The sequence below is a fragment of the Heteronotia binoei genome, chromosome 4 (assembly GCF_032191835.1).
Source record: "Heteronotia binoei isolate CCM8104 ecotype False Entrance Well chromosome 4, APGP_CSIRO_Hbin_v1, whole genome shotgun sequence".
Classification (NCBI taxonomy): domain Eukaryota; kingdom Metazoa; phylum Chordata; class Lepidosauria; order Squamata; family Gekkonidae; genus Heteronotia; species Heteronotia binoei.
This window is the reverse complement of record NC_083226.1, coordinates 63,509,190-63,524,590: the sequence shown is the minus strand read 5'-3', so window position 1 is coordinate 63,524,590 and position 15,401 is coordinate 63,509,190. Positions and strand designations below refer to the sequence as shown.

General features: G+C 40.5%; 1 protein-coding gene across 1 annotated transcript in view; it reads right to left on the bottom strand.

The window, feature by feature from the left end:
* Positions 1–1,290: 1,290 nt before the first annotated feature.
* The window catches only part of TJP2 (tight junction protein 2), a 52,593-nt gene continuing 38,482 nt past the window's right edge, over positions 1,291–15,401 (bottom strand). The window contains exons 12-23 of the mRNA XM_060237442.1: positions 13,974–14,082; positions 12,711–12,921; positions 11,690–11,877; positions 10,808–10,903; positions 10,626–10,705; positions 10,291–10,501; positions 9,254–9,354; positions 8,657–8,869; positions 7,142–7,252; positions 4,848–5,183; positions 4,186–4,259; positions 1,291–2,121 (exon numbers count right to left, since the gene is read on the bottom strand). Of these exons, the coding sequence (XP_060093425.1) occupies positions 1,956–2,121; positions 4,186–4,259; positions 4,848–5,183; positions 7,142–7,252; positions 8,657–8,869; positions 9,254–9,354; positions 10,291–10,501; positions 10,626–10,705; positions 10,808–10,903; positions 11,690–11,877; positions 12,711–12,921; positions 13,974–14,082 (1,896 nt within the window). The 3' untranslated portion in view covers positions 1,291–1,955. The remainder of the gene's footprint in view (positions 2,122–4,185; positions 4,260–4,847; positions 5,184–7,141; positions 7,253–8,656; positions 8,870–9,253; positions 9,355–10,290; positions 10,502–10,625; positions 10,706–10,807; positions 10,904–11,689; positions 11,878–12,710; positions 12,922–13,973; positions 14,083–15,401) is intronic.

The window sequence follows — 15,401 nt, the reverse complement described above, 5'->3', positions numbered from 1 at the left end:
TTGTTTTTCCAGGCTCTCTCAATTGCACAGCAGACCTACTAGGCCAAGTCTCTCTTCCTTCTATTGGCTGAGGCTCCTTCTCATCCAGTGCCCTGGGGAAGGAAGGAAAGAGCCAGAACTTCCTTTGCCCTGTCCCCTGGATCTCATTAGAGAAATACAAAGAAAGCCCCATTAAGACTGTGCTAACATTTTAAGCATATTTTACTTTTTTAAAAAAATTGTGTTTGTCTGTGTCCTTTATTACGTTTATATCTCTGCTATCTAATTTAAAATAGGTATACACAGGGCTGGACCTCCCGCTAGGCAAACTAGGCGGTTGTTTAGGGCGGCAAATTGGGCTCTGGCCCTCCCTCTCTGGTGCCCCAGGCAAGCACTTAGCTTGCCCCACTCCCCACTGCTGCCTTCCTCTGGGCCGCCGCCACCCCCCCCGTCCTGCTCCCCATCATCGCCACCACACTTTTCCTTCCCTTCCCTCCTTTTCATCTCGACTCCCCACCATCGCCACCGCTGCCATACTTTTCCTTTCCTCCTTGCCTGCCCCTCCATCGCCACTGCCGCTACTCTTTTCCTTCCCTCCCTTCCCGCCTCCCATTGCCGCCGCCACCCTTTTCCTTCCCTTCCCTTCCTTTTTTCTCGACTCCCCCCCATTGCCACCACCACTCTTTTCCTTCCTTCCCTCCCTTTCCACCCCCCATCACCGCCGTCGCCCTTTTCCTTCCCTTCCCTCCCCTCCCTTTCTTCTCGATTCCCCCCCCATTGCTGCCACTGCCGCACTTTTCCTTCCCTTCCTGCCCTACCCTGTCACCACCGCCATCGCACCTTTCCTTCTCTCAGGGCCGGCCCTAGCCCTTATAGCGTATCTCCGCAGTGGCCACCTACTCATGAGTAGGCGGAAGCTGCGGGGCTACTCACGAATAGGTGGAAGCTGTGAGGCTACTCATGAGTAGGCAGCAAGCCTGGTGACTGGGGTGGAGTTCTGCTGCCTAGGGCACAAGAAGGGCTGGGGCTGGCCCTGGGTATAGCCCATCCCAACCTGACATGGCCTGGCCCAACAAGGTCTCATTTATATCAGATCTGGCTCTCATATCAAATGAGTTTGACACCCCTGATCTAAACAGTGTTTCCTGAAGATTTAATTTCTGATCTTGGGTTGTAATAAACTGACTGACAGACTAGGTGGCCAAGAGCAGAAATTAAGATTAAAGTCCTATTTCTATTCTATTTAAAGCAGAAGCGGGTATAGAAAGAAAATAATTTAGCCTGTAAAACGAAAAAGGTAGAATACCAACGTTTTGTAGAATATATCCCTTTATTATTTCATGACATTTAAGGTTTAAGACACAAATTGCATTTCTACATAATTTTCTCAATCTTGGTGCTTTCCAGTCTTGCAGTGGCCAGCCTATATAGTAACCATTTCATATTTAAAGTCATTATTTATGAAAAAATGTATACAGACCTATTTAATGTAGAAAAATAACATCCAGGGAGGAAATTGTAGCCATGAAACATACAAAGTTAGGCAAAAGAAACATTATGGCTTTGCACAAGCAGCAGATGTCACAAAACAACTGAAGACACTTTGTTCAAAAGGCACTTATTTTGTTTTTCTTGTACTTAAGCCTGGTATTTTATCAAGTTTCAATTGTGTCACAATAGTTAAAAAAGGCAATTTTAATATGGAAAAGAGAATGTTAAAAATACAATATATCAGAAATTAATACAAACTCTTAAAATAGATTTTTTTTTTGGCCATTCTGTAAAATAGGCAACAGCATTCAGGCAATAGTGATTCCTTTTCTCCAATATTTACATGAACATCAGTTCTGCCATTCCAGTGCGTAGATGCATCTTAAGTTTGCTAGTAACCCCAAGGACATACCCTTTTGAAATCATCCAAGATTCCATTTTGGCCAGACAACTGTCTCACAAAAAATTGGCCACTCTGAATAAACCTATAATTCTGTATCCCTGTATCTAGTCTGGTGTCCATAGTATCCACGTTTAGACTGGTCCGATAGCTGCCTTCGATAGTCTTCTTCCTCTGCATCACTGCCATAACTTCCCTGTTTATCCAGGTAAGATCTAGCAGGTGGTTTCTGAGGCTCTGGAGGCCTGGAACTAATATAACAAAATAATCCAAGTTAGTTTTGATGCAGTGCTCAAGAAAAAGGTATTTCAAGCAGTTCTTTCACTAGTAGAATGTATTTTTCTGGCAACTTGCAAGGTCAGTTTATCACATCCATGTAAGTGCTGCCAAGAAGCACTTTCCCATGAGGATAATGAAATTGTCTTCTGTGTAAATCTAACACCCTCCATGCACACACACATTCAACATCCACATACCAGCACCATATTTCCTTGGGCAGAGAGAGCTGAAGACATTTTGCTGCCCAGCCAAGACAGCAAATCTAAATGCCACACACTCCTGCCCACCCCCCAGCCCCGGTTATATATTGTTTAAACAACATTCTTTTTAAATGTTGCCGTATTGTAGATACAATCAATACATCAACAATAAAACCTGAAATTAAGTATTGCAGTTGACAATCTGCTCTCATCCAGCAGCACTGTAAAATCTGCTGAGACAAGCTGCTCACACACATGGCAAAAAGTCTCCAGCATTACTCCTTCTGTACAGAATACTGCCACAGGGAAGATCTTTTAGGTAGAGCTTACAAGATGGCAGCAGTAACATTTCAGATCAGCCCTGACTTAGAGCTAGCCATTCCAGAGTATTCCAATCCTAAAGACCACTGGAAATGTCTGCAGACTTGTTTGCAGTCACATACGTAACCTTCCTTTATAGTTTCATGCAGGTTTATGTTGAATAACAATTAACTTTTCTTTTCTACCTTCTCTCCTGATTCATATCTTTAGTGGTGCTGCCACCCAATATTTTAATTAATTTAACATGATAACTACAAAAGAAAGAAGTATTTCCTAGGTTTTGAATGCTGCAGTTTACTGGTATCTAATCTGCCCCCTTATCTACCAAATGCTTGTTAAATATTACAATTTTTAAAAAAATCTTATTATTAGCATGCCATCAAAACATAGCTGATTTATAGAATCCCCTTAGGGTTTTCACAGTAAGAGACATTCAGAGGTGGTTTGCCTAGCTCTGCAACAGTGCCCCTGGATTTCCTTGGTGGCTTCCCATCCAAGAACGAACCAGGGCCAACCCTGCTTAGGTTTCAAGGTCTGATGAAATCAAGTTGGCCTGGGCTATCCAGGTCAAGGCTAATTGTTTTGCTTCAGGAGAATGATGATGATAATCTAGTCTTTTGCACAAAATGTATAAAAGCAAAAATTAACATGTCTGTAAAACCAGCTACCATAAAACCTGTTTTCTCCAACCTTAAGGAGTCTCAAAGTGGCTTACAGACTCCTTCTCTTCCTTTCCCCACAGCAGGCGCCTTTTGTGAGACAGGTGGGGCTGAGATTGTTCTGAGAGAACTATGACTGGCCCAAGGTCACCTAACAGCAGTGTTCCCTCTAAGCTGTGCAGGTGGCCCCTCATTAACAAAAGAAGCCTTGCTCAGCAGCAATCTAGAGCCGCACAGGGTCTTGCACTGCCCATTATCCATTTACAGATCACAGTAGTTATATTCAGCTAAGGATATTAATTGCTCCGCTCAGTAGGGGGAAGAAAATTAGAGGGAACATTGTCTAGCAGGGTTCAGGTGGAGGAACAGGGAATCCAACCTGGCTCTCCAGATTATAGTTTGCCACTATAACCACACTGGCTCTCAATGTCAACTTGTTTTTGATGGCATGTATATTCTACTGACTCCTCCCTGGGAAGTGTGAAAGATCCTAACGATATCCTTAATTTTGTAAGCAATCTGAAGACTCTTAGAAGCATGGTGTTGGAAAGTGCCATCAAGTCACAGCTGACTTGTGCAGCTTTTAAGCATATTGTTTTTAATAAATAATTTGATGGTATCGTTTTGAATATAAATAAAGCTTGTTTGTTCAAAAAAAAGTCACAGCTGACTGAGATGTTCAAAGGTGGTTTGACATTGCCTGTCTATCTTGACCCTGGTATTCCTTGGAGGTCTCCCATCCAAATACTAGCTAGGGCCAACCCTGCTTAGCTGCCAAGAGATGACGCTAGTCTGGGCTACAAGCATAAAACCTTAAAAATCCTACAAGACCACGTACAAAATAGTTGCTTGTTACCTTGCCGTCTGCTCTGGCTTCTGTGTTTTAATTGGGACAGCATAAATGTCTGGGTGTCTCTGAGCTATTTCCACCTGGAGAAAGACAATATGTTATCAGATCATTTCCAGGTTACTCCTTAATGTAATGTTCAGGGCTTTTTTTTGTAGAAAAGACCCAGCAGGAACTCATTTGCATATTAGGCCACACCCCTGTCACCATTGTTTCACACAGGGCTTTTTTGTAGAAAAACCTATTTGCATATTAGGCCACACCCTCTGATACCAAGCCAGCCAGAACTGCGTTCCTGTGCATTTCTGCTCAAAAAAAGCCCTGATGCTGTTTAATTAAAGCAATGAGTTGCAGCTCTGTTGGATGATCTGCTTCTGTCATTTACAGAAAGTCACACTGTTTTAAAAATTATATAAAGCAACAGAGAACAAAACTGTTATGTGCTGTTAAATGCGTTGTTAATGGCAATGGAGCATTCTTCAAAGCTGAACCTTTTTTGGCAGGTGGGAAAATAATAAAAGAATGGAAAATTTTTAATCTGCCTGTATAACCCAAGGGGTTTTTTTTTGTTTTCTATTGTATGTTGTTCAGTTTTAATTATGGAAACAATTTTCTTATTTCTGTCTAAACAAATGTACAGCATAGAGTTTACCAGTCATTTCTCTTCATACCCTGGCATTCTGTGCTTCTTGTAGCTCCTGCATTCTTTGAAGCCTTGCCTTATGGTCCATTTTCTCAAATATTTTAACTTTCCCCAGAACAGACTTTGGTGTGTTCTCTTGTTCCTCTTCATCAACTTCTGTTCTCTCTTCCACTTCAGTTGGTGGAACCACAGGCTGAGAAGGTTTCAATATAGGACGTCCAAAGGTAGGCTTGAGAGCAATAGGGGGAGGAGCTACTTTAGCAGCTATTCCTGAAGTTTCACTGCCTGCAGTATTAGGGCTGTTTGTTCTTGCTTCATAAATCTTAGGGATATCATATGGATCTTCTTTATTTTGCAATTTACCCTGTGAATGTCAAGCAAATGCAGTTTCATGTGTTTACATACAAGTAGCAGTTTTGATATTGAAACCACCAATCAAAAACAGGTTATACACCTGATAATACCTATGATTCCTAGACTATAATCAGAGGTAATGCACAGGACACTGTTAATCATGCACAATTTAATAATAATAAATAATAATAATAATATATTTTATTTATATCCCGCCCTCCCCACCAAAGCAGGCTCAGGGCGGCTCACAACAATTTGGTCTTGCCACAGAAACTGATACATAATTAAATTAGAATTTTATAAACTGATCAATGATATTTTATGCAAAGGAAAAAACAGATGGATAAAGCACAGCTGAATTTCTTCCTTGCTGTAGAAGGAAACTTTAGAGCTGAGGTCAAAGCAGTGAAAATCAAAATAAATCAGATGAAGGCAGAAAACAACTTTTGAAAAAATGACTAATAGCACAGTGCCTGAGAAGTATATATCAGTGCATGATGTGTATATATTAATTTTTAATCAAGATGTTGCATTTGGTAAACCCCTGATGAAATGGGAACAATGATGGGTAATGACTAGTGAGTGGGAATGCATCTAGATGCGAAGACCAAAGTCAGTTGATATCCAGTGACTGTAAAGAGAAGTCTAATAAGATCCTGTATGACTGGTACCTAACCCTGTATAAATTTGCAAATTACCCATAGATATTTGTTAGAGATGTCATTCTCCAGAGGCAGAACAATTCCACATCTTTTGGGAATGTACTGCAATACACAGGTTTGGTTTTCAGTATGAGAAATAACTGAAAAGATTATCAAAGATTTCAGGTTTTCATGGATAGTAACATCATTAGGGTTTGTAGAATCTTTCGGGCTCAAGTGCCGTGTTCTACTGGAGAAAGTTTTTCTTCCAGACGTTTTGTTCTCAGCTGCGGAGAACATCCTCAGTGGCGTTGCAACCGGAGCAGGCACTCTGACCTTCTTGGCTGCTGTGCATTGAGTGAGGCCAGGGCTGCTGGAGAGCTGCTATTTCTAGGCTGGAGGGGGTGTGGTAAAAGAGCAATTGGTTTGTGGATGTGCCCATTGTTTGGTGGGGCTTCCTGGGAGGGTAGTGATAAGGTAGTGATAACAGCCAGTTTCCTTATCACTACAATGTTATTAAATCCCCTTTAACTCTATTATGCTATTTTAAAGAGGTGACAGAAGATACGGAGATTAATCTTATAATTGCTGCTAGAATGTGTATTGCCAGCTACTGGAAGCATGTGGAGGTCCCTACAATATCTGAATGGCTCTATAGAATTCGGACTATTGCTTATTTTACGAAATGAACACATTATAAAAGCATCTTGGGTGGTGATAATATATAGGATAACTTCTTGAAGTGCTGGACATTTTTTATTATGTTTTGGAATAATAAACATGAGGATGGAGTATGCCCATATATATTTTTGAACTATTATAGGGTTTGAAAATATTGTATGTATTGTATAGCTATATGGTTGCTTTATGTTCTGAGTCACATACTACATAGTTTCCAGATCGCAAAGATGTATGAGAAAAGTGCCTTTCTACTTGCTAACAAATTTTGCCACCTCTAAGATATTAGTCACTCTGGAAAGTTTGTTTTGTGTTAAAACCATACAAGGAAAACACTATCAAATACAAACAAAAAATCAAACAAGCATTTTTGTTCTGCTCAGCCTTGCTAATTTATATAACTGTTATAGGCCATAACAAGGAAAACACTAAGGTGCAATATTCTGTGGTTGTATGGAACAATTGCTGGATAAGGACCATGACTGTGGATTAGATAGATGATTTATATCCATCATATAATCATTACAACTGCTTTACTTTGTTTTGTTTTAATGAAAACGATCATATAATATGTATTAGTTTGTATGAAAAAAATAATGTTAACATTTTTAGAAAAGAAATTCTTGTCCGCGTTTTCTCTCAAAATTACCTTAGGTGGTTCAGGCTTGAATGCTGGAGGAGGGCTGGGATCTCTTAAAATTTCTCTGCTACCAGCTTTTCTCATTTGAGCTCTTGGTTCAGGACTGGTTTTTCTTAAACTCTACAACAAGTAGTAGCCCATTAAACATACACCAAATATATAACTCATTTGAGAGATAAATTTCAATTTTGTAGCTTCTAGCAGAAAAATTAGCTGTGTTGATTGGAAGCAACAGTGCACAAAATGCTTACAGCCAGAATTAAGCCTTGCTGGTCTCAAAGGCTACACTGGACTCAAACTTTATTTTATTTATTATTGCAACGGAGACAGAAATTGATAGACAGGACTGCTCTGTTCATTTATTTCTGGTAGGTTGCTCATTCATGAATTTTGCATCCTGCAATTGCATGGGAGCAGGCCTATTTTGGAGGCCACTATGTATGGATTGAGTTTACTCAGATGCCATAATTGCTTCTTCCTATAGACAACAGTTGCAGCATTTGATTTGTACAGCTTCCACCCACAAGCATAATTTTCTAACAAATTAATCTGAAGGAAATTTGTTATTCTATGATCAATGATATAAATAACACTAAGGTGCAATATTCTGTGGTTTTATAGAACAATTGTTGGATAACTTTCCAGATATTAGCTGGCGCATACAAGTATACCGTGATGCAAAGTGGCACTATTTTAGAGATTTCCTCTAGAGTTTCCCAGATACCAGATCTACCTTTTTCCACCTTAGGCGGGCACGACAGTTGGTCCACTTCCTAGAGCACAGCGACTTAGCAACAGTGATTCATGCAACGGTCACCTCGAGACTAGACTACTGTAATGCCCTCTACATGGGGCTGCCCATGTCCCAAATCCGGAAGCTGCAGCTGGTGCAGAATGAGACTGCACTGGCTGCCAATAGTATTCCGGATTTGCTACAAGGTGCTGGTCATCACCGTTAAAGCCCTATATGGCCGAGGACCTACCTACCTTAGGGACCATCTCTCCCCATATATTCCTCAGAGGGTACTCAGATCTGAATCACAAAATCTATTAGCAATCCCCGGGCCGAGGGAGGCAAGATTGAAGGCTACTAGAGAAAAGAGCCTTCTCTATTGCAGCCCCCCACTGTTGGAACCAACTCACAGATGATATTAGAGCCTTGCGGGACCTTGCCCAGTTCTGCAAGGCCTGCAAAACAACATTATTTCAAAAGGCCTTCAACCAAAGTACATAGATGCCCAACACCACTGAATGTATGGAATGAATTTTAGCACCAAAACTGTTGTTTTTAAAATTGTATTTATAATTTCAAATTGTAAACTGTTTTAACTTCTTAATTGATTTATTATTGTAATTGTTTTTATTGTTTTATTGTTGATATTACAATGTTGTTAGCCGCCCTGAGCCTGCTTCAGTGGGGAGGGCGGGATATAAATATGAAAAATAAATAAATAAATATCATATGTCAATGTTTAACAATGTATTTTCAGAAAAGGAATACTATTTTATTTCTGAATCTCTCACCTCCTCATGTTGCACAGGTTCTGAAGAACGACTAATGGATGAGACCCTTGGTTCACTGGTTGGTTCATCAAGCTCATTGTCAGTGTAGGCACCACCTTCACCATCTGTGTCTTCCATGTCACTGATTAGTCTGCTATCACAACTCAAATAGTCGGCACCCATAGCTGTTAAGTATGACATGCGATCTTCAATGTCATCATCCATTCCTTCCATCTGCAAAAAAGATTTGTGTCGAAAATATAATTATGCAATGCAACAAGGAAAAGCAATAAGCAAGTGTTATAGAAAGCAGATTGTGCAAAAACTGTTCTAGTGTAAGTAATGGCAAGCACACCAAAGAGCAGTTATGGCTTCAGTTTCACTACCAAGAACAACATGCACATGTATTGAAGATATTTCAACCAAATTGTCAAACCAATTTTCCTAGGTAATTGTTAACCATCACTAAGGAGCTTCTATGTTCTGTGGGTAGAGGAACATAGTGGCAAATCCTTTTGTATGCATGAAACATTCTCTTACAGAATGTCTGGGTGCATGTTGGCTTTTTGACAATACTCATACCGTGACATACATAAAACGAAGTGGTAGACTGCATACCTTTCCTTCTGAAACCCACACTGCTTCACCCTGTTGTTGTTGAATAGTATCTTTAAGGCTGCCATACCAGCTGTCATTGGCTGAATTTAGATTGATGGTTGCTGCCAAGATTAACAACAATATAAAATTAAGACTTGTGCAAAATAATAGTTTTCTACAGCCAGAAGTTCACTGCATAATTTAAAAAGGCATTTTCAATCGGGCAAGATAATGGGAAAAGAAGGGAAATTACAGCCTTTCCTTCACAGTGGCAGGGTCCTCCTGCTGGTCATATATGGCTGCACCAGCCATCACAGGGGAAGATTTAGTATTAAATTAAAAGTACAATTTCCAATGAATGGATTGCGCTTAAATATGATAAAACCAACGCTAAATTTCATTTTATTTTTATTCGGAAACCTTGTATTTCAATAAGGATATCTGAGGTGTACAACCTGATGGGCTGTGCTTATACAGTTCAAAATAGTGTTGTGCATCTGGTCCTGTAACCCTGCATTCAGAATGGCCGAACCAGGTGTTCAAGGAAAGGGTAGAAATTATGTAGCCTTCTCAAGGCAACATACTCTATTACTAAGTGCGCACAAATTGACAATATATATTCTTAGTTATCTAAATTACCTTGCAGTGGTTTAATACTGTGTGTGTTCTTCCTACACCAAGACTGGATCTTTACAGAATTTTTCAAGATATTTGAAAATCTTGACTATATATTACGTTATCTGCTAGCAAGATGAAATCTTTTTTCTCCCTTTCGTTAGCTATTTAATTAGATTTGGTAGGTGGTATTTGAATGTGGTGGACAAAACCCAATGAAACCAAAATTGATGTAACGGTCTCTCAGGAGACAAAGGTGCTAGCCTATATAGATTCAGAAGACTACCTGTACCCAACTCCAACAGACTTCAGTAGGATCTGCAGCTATCAATATTGCTCAGTAAAGTGATACCAAAATTTCTTCAAGGGCTCTCTTTAGCATGCCCCTCTCTACACCTAAGGACTGTCACGGAAAATAAGACATGCCATCTATTCATACCTACCTGTAAAAAGATATGAACAAGTCTTCTTTAGTTTATTTGCCTGGTCATAAAGCTTACGAGAGCTTTTGTTGGATGTGGGAATTAGCCTTTGCCTTATGATTTTCACACCCTGTCTGTTGTCTGGGTTGAAGAAAATGACAATGGGGAACCACTGAGTGTAATTTAACAGATCCACAGCTTTAGGAGTCACATCCAACAAGGCATGTTTGTCCTGTTAGAAGGAAGACAAAACACTCATCAAAGAGGAAAGCGGAGGGGAGCCTTTACCAACACTGTCACTATCTAGTTCTTTGCTCTGATTATGATGGAAAGCAAATAGAACAAAAGATATTTACCAGCTCAATAATTTGCCTCACAGTGTTCAAGCGCACTACACCAGTGGACCTCTCTGAGCCTGCATCTTTAGGTTCTGTTTCTGCAAGAGTAATACATTATGTCATTTGCCTGATGATTAAAAAAAAATGAACCATCAAATGTTGAAGAATTCTGTTAAGAAAAGAGCAATGAGCAAACATACTGGCAGCTTGATAGAGCTCAGGTAAGTCATTGCACAGCTTATCCATTGCTATGTCTGCGATGGGACCAAACAGCACCACAGGCCTCTTAAAACCAGCTGCAAGTAAAAATTACATATAACAAGTCAGTATTTAAAATCCCTGAAATACACATGATCTACCTGTATACGGTTTGTTCTCTAAGGAAAAAAAGCCTTTCACAGTTATAAAACTAAGTTCCCAATGGGAATTTATTTCCACAGCACCAGTTTTGTTTTCTCATTCCTTGGCTTCATTGGTGCGGCTCTTCTTATTCTAGTTAAATTTAAAAAGTCATTTTTTTCCTGGGAAGTTCTAACCAGGAACCTTTATCTTAACTGCAGGAGACTTAAATTTATTACTGGCCTGGTGACTGCCCACTCTACAGTTAGATATAGTGATGAGTCAGTTTAATTGAGGGCAGCTGCCCACACACACCAAGCCCATATTACTCACTTATTACAAATGCAATGTCTCAACCACATAGATTACTTTTTCTGCCTCCTCTTAACTGTAGGAACACACACAAATAATTAGATTTTTCCACAGTAAACAAATATGCTACTCAGTGTTCCTCAGACTATTTAGCAGCCTATGACATATGTTAAGGGGTGGGGGTGGGTGTACACCATGTGAATTTGCATTGAAGATTTTTTTAAGGCTTCTGAATAGATTCATACGTACAACTGAAATGTTTTTAGACAAGTCAAAGTATGGTCTTAACTGAGGACAGACTTTGCCACTTACCGCTTGCCTTGGGTCAAAGCTGATCGGCTAGGCTTAAACAAGTTGCCAGAAAAAAGCAGTAGCTGCTTTTATGAATGAAGAAACCAGTTAAGAATTCTTATACACTGCCACTCACTGACCTTCTCGGAGCATAACTCGCTCATAGGCTGGAAACCTAGTACTAACAGACGCTATTGCTGTCAAATCTTCACGGCTCTTCTTCATATTCTTTTTCATTCCAGATCGTTGACCACGCATTCGCCAAAAGTCTGCCCTATCATTGGAGCCATCTCTCTGTGCATTTTGAACACTGGCCATCTGTTCAGCTCTGAAAAAGACAGCATTTTATCCATTTGCAAAAAATCCAAATAGCATAGAAATTTATAGGTAGAAAAAATACACTGCATCAGAGCTTCTAATCCATAATCCTGGGTGAGGGCCAACAGTCCCATTCAACTCTTATTTTGCTCCCCCTCCTAATATATTATGGGAGAAGGGTTTTTTTTTGGGGGGGGGGCAATCAGAAGAAAACAGTTATGGATAACCACACATTAGGTAAGCTTCAGATCCAGAAGACTGCTCATTTAAGTAATAGAACACATACACACAAACTTATTTCACTATTTTCTGGGCTAGACAACTGCAGGTGTGTTTGAGCCAAGTCAAGCACCTTAAAGGTGGCTGAGATTAAAGGCTGCAAAGTACAAAGTATTTTTAAATGTGACTGTGACTACTAAAATACCCATTTGTGTGAAGGACTGAAAGAATCTTGAATGGTGGTGGTGTGACAAACAGACTTATTACATCTGTCTTGTGGGATCCACAGTGGGTCATGCCATGCCATGCCATGCCACCCCACTATTACAGGTGAAAGACGGGCTTTGTTCTTGTTGCAAAAGAACATCAAATATGATATTTTTCTTTTTCCTATAGGAAGAAAAATCATCACTCTTTCATATAGCACCAAAGAGATTAAATTAAGTGTTATCACAGGTAGGTGCAAACTCTGTTTCTTGACCCCTGCCAACGAGAATCAAACTTCTTTCTGCCTGCCCTCATCCTTGGTTGTTTTCTTGATCACACTAAGAATTGAACAGAATGTTGGAAACGGGCTAGGGAGAGGAATTCAAGACATTTTAACTTTACAGGAGATAAACATACCTGCTTTTATTTGGAATCAGGCCTTTTTCCAATTCACTCTCAATTCTCACAGCCAGCCAGTGACCCAGCTTTCCATCATACAGAGTATCAACTACTCTGAACACTTCCCCTCTGGTGAATGCCAAGCTCTGTGGCATTTCCTTCTCACATTCAAAATGAGTCCTTATGAAGAAAGAATCTCCTCTGCCACAGGCCATTATGTCTCTATAAACTGGAAAGGAGGGGGAAAGACTGCATCTAGTTAAGTCTGTCTAAAGCAACAGGTCTGCCAACAAGCCTTAAGAAAACCACAGGGGGCTCACAACACCCTCTCACTCACCTCCAGGGCTACAGAAAAGGAAGTGGTGGGAAATTAGTGGGGACAAAATGTCTGGGGTAAGTAGAAAACTGCACAAATTATATAAACCTGAACCAAATGAAACCTGCCACTGACTTTCATTTAACAAAACAACTTTGTTCCTAAACCCTAACCTTCCATAAAAGCCAGATACTGAAAACAACAGGAAGAAGAGGAAGGAATTAATAAAGCTAGCTGTATGCAGATAAATAAGTGAATTTAGAATCTACTTCATCCTTTTCCTTGCAGTCTACTAGTCTGAAAGACAGCCTGAGGTTTTTTTTTAAAAAAATACAGCGGAAATATGCAGTTAGTTTTACTTGTGTGTGTGCACTAGGGGTGTGCCAAAAAAAATTGTCATTTCCCAATTCAGGTTATTGGACCTACATTTTTTTGGTATTTCTGAAAAATCCTGGATCCCAATACCAGCATGGTATACAGATCCAGGATTTTTTAACAGGTCCAACAGAACCAAGAAGGAAAATGATGATTTTTAGTTTCTTCTGCAGTGTGGTCATGCAGCAGGGAGATACCTCCCTGTCGTATGCAGACCTGGCTGAGAGGGCTTCTCCTGCAGCGTGGTTTAAACCACAACACAGGAGATGGCTGTCCCTGAGATCTGTGTGCAGTGGGCAAGTCTCTCACCACCGCATGCAGATTTGAGAGGATCAACTAGGGCATCAGGAGCTGAGAGCTCCTCACTGCCTCAGCTGGAGTTGGCTCTTCTTTGGTATAGCTGAATATACCCAAATAGAAGCAAAAAAAAAAAAGGGTTTTATTCTGGCTCAGCTACACTGATAGCTGATCAGATTCTCTGAATCTGTAGTCAGCTTAAATAATGCCCCCAAAATACCACTAAGGCTTAGTTTATGCAGTGTGCACACCCCTAGTGTGTACTTGCAATTTACTGTAGGCCAAGTGCTTACCATCATATTTGCTTTGAGCCAGAATAGTCACTGTATCACCTTTGGGAATTTCCAGCAGGTACAAAACAGCATCCTCTCGAACAATACCCCTGAAATCTTGACTATTTACCTGATGCAAAATAACCAAACAAGTTTTGAGAGCAAGAATTCCTCTAGTAAAGATGTCAAAAAGAAAAGGTATGGAAAGCTCAGTTTTATGCCAAACACAGACTTTAAAATAGCACTGTACAAATTACTTGAAGGTTGGGAAATGCCAAGTTTAGCTGCCACACTTTTCCGAAAAGCAGGGTCTCACATCCAAGCATCAGTGATAAGATGTCCTTTTTTGTTCCAGAGCTAAGCTATGCTACTTTGGAGGAGACTAGCCTCTTTCATTCTGGAGAGCACATACAGGAATGGGCTTACAACTCACCCAGAATTTTTTAAAAGTCCAAAATGAGGCCAGCTAACCTGGAAGATATCACAATGAAAAAAATGCTTAGGAACAGGTTAGATGCATAATAAAATCGCTCTAGTAAAAGGCTTTTAAAGCTAGTTACACTCAACACAGGATCAGAAGTTAAACAGCTCTCCAGAAGTCTTCCCAAATCTACTCCAGGTCAATGCTAACAAGCAGAGCCACAATTAGCAGAAAAAGAGCAGCAGGAATCTAGCATTAATAACTTTATTTATTTATTTATTGCACTTGTATCCCGCCCTCCCCAAACGGGGCTCAGGGCAGCTAACAACAGTCACAATTCGATGACAGATTCACATTATAACAATAAAACATTATTAAAATATTAAAACAGTTTAAATACAGTTCAGATGGCGTTCTGTTTTGAATTAATTTGCAATGATATTGTGGGGTAGATAGTACACCCCCATAGATGTTAAAAGTATCTCCATTTAGTTATTAAAAGCCTGCCTGAACAGATATGTCTTACAGGCCCTGCGAAATTGTGATAAATCCCGCAGGGCCCTAGTCTCCTCAAGGAGGGCAGTCTAGAGGGCAGGCGCAGCCACGGAAAAGGCTCTTGCCCTTGTAGTGGTCAAACAGGCATCCTTTAGCCCAGGGATCTTTAGCAGATTTAACGAGCTTGATCGTAATGCTCTCTGGGGCTCATGTGGGGAAAGGCGGTCCCAAAGGTAGACAGGTCCCAAGTCATATAGGGCTTTAAAGGTCATAACCAGCACTTTGAAACAGGCTCAGAACACTACAGGCAACCAGTGCAGCGTCTCCAGTGCAGGTTGGATGTGCACCCATAAAGGCAGCTCCAATACCAACCTGGCCGCAGCATTCTGCACCAGCTGCAGCTTCCAGGTCCAAGTCAAGGGCAGCCCCATGTAGAGGGCGTTACAGTAGTCTATTCTCGAGGTGACCGTTGCATGGATTACTGTAGCCAAGACACTGTATTCCAGGTATGGAGTCAACTGTCTTATCTGCCT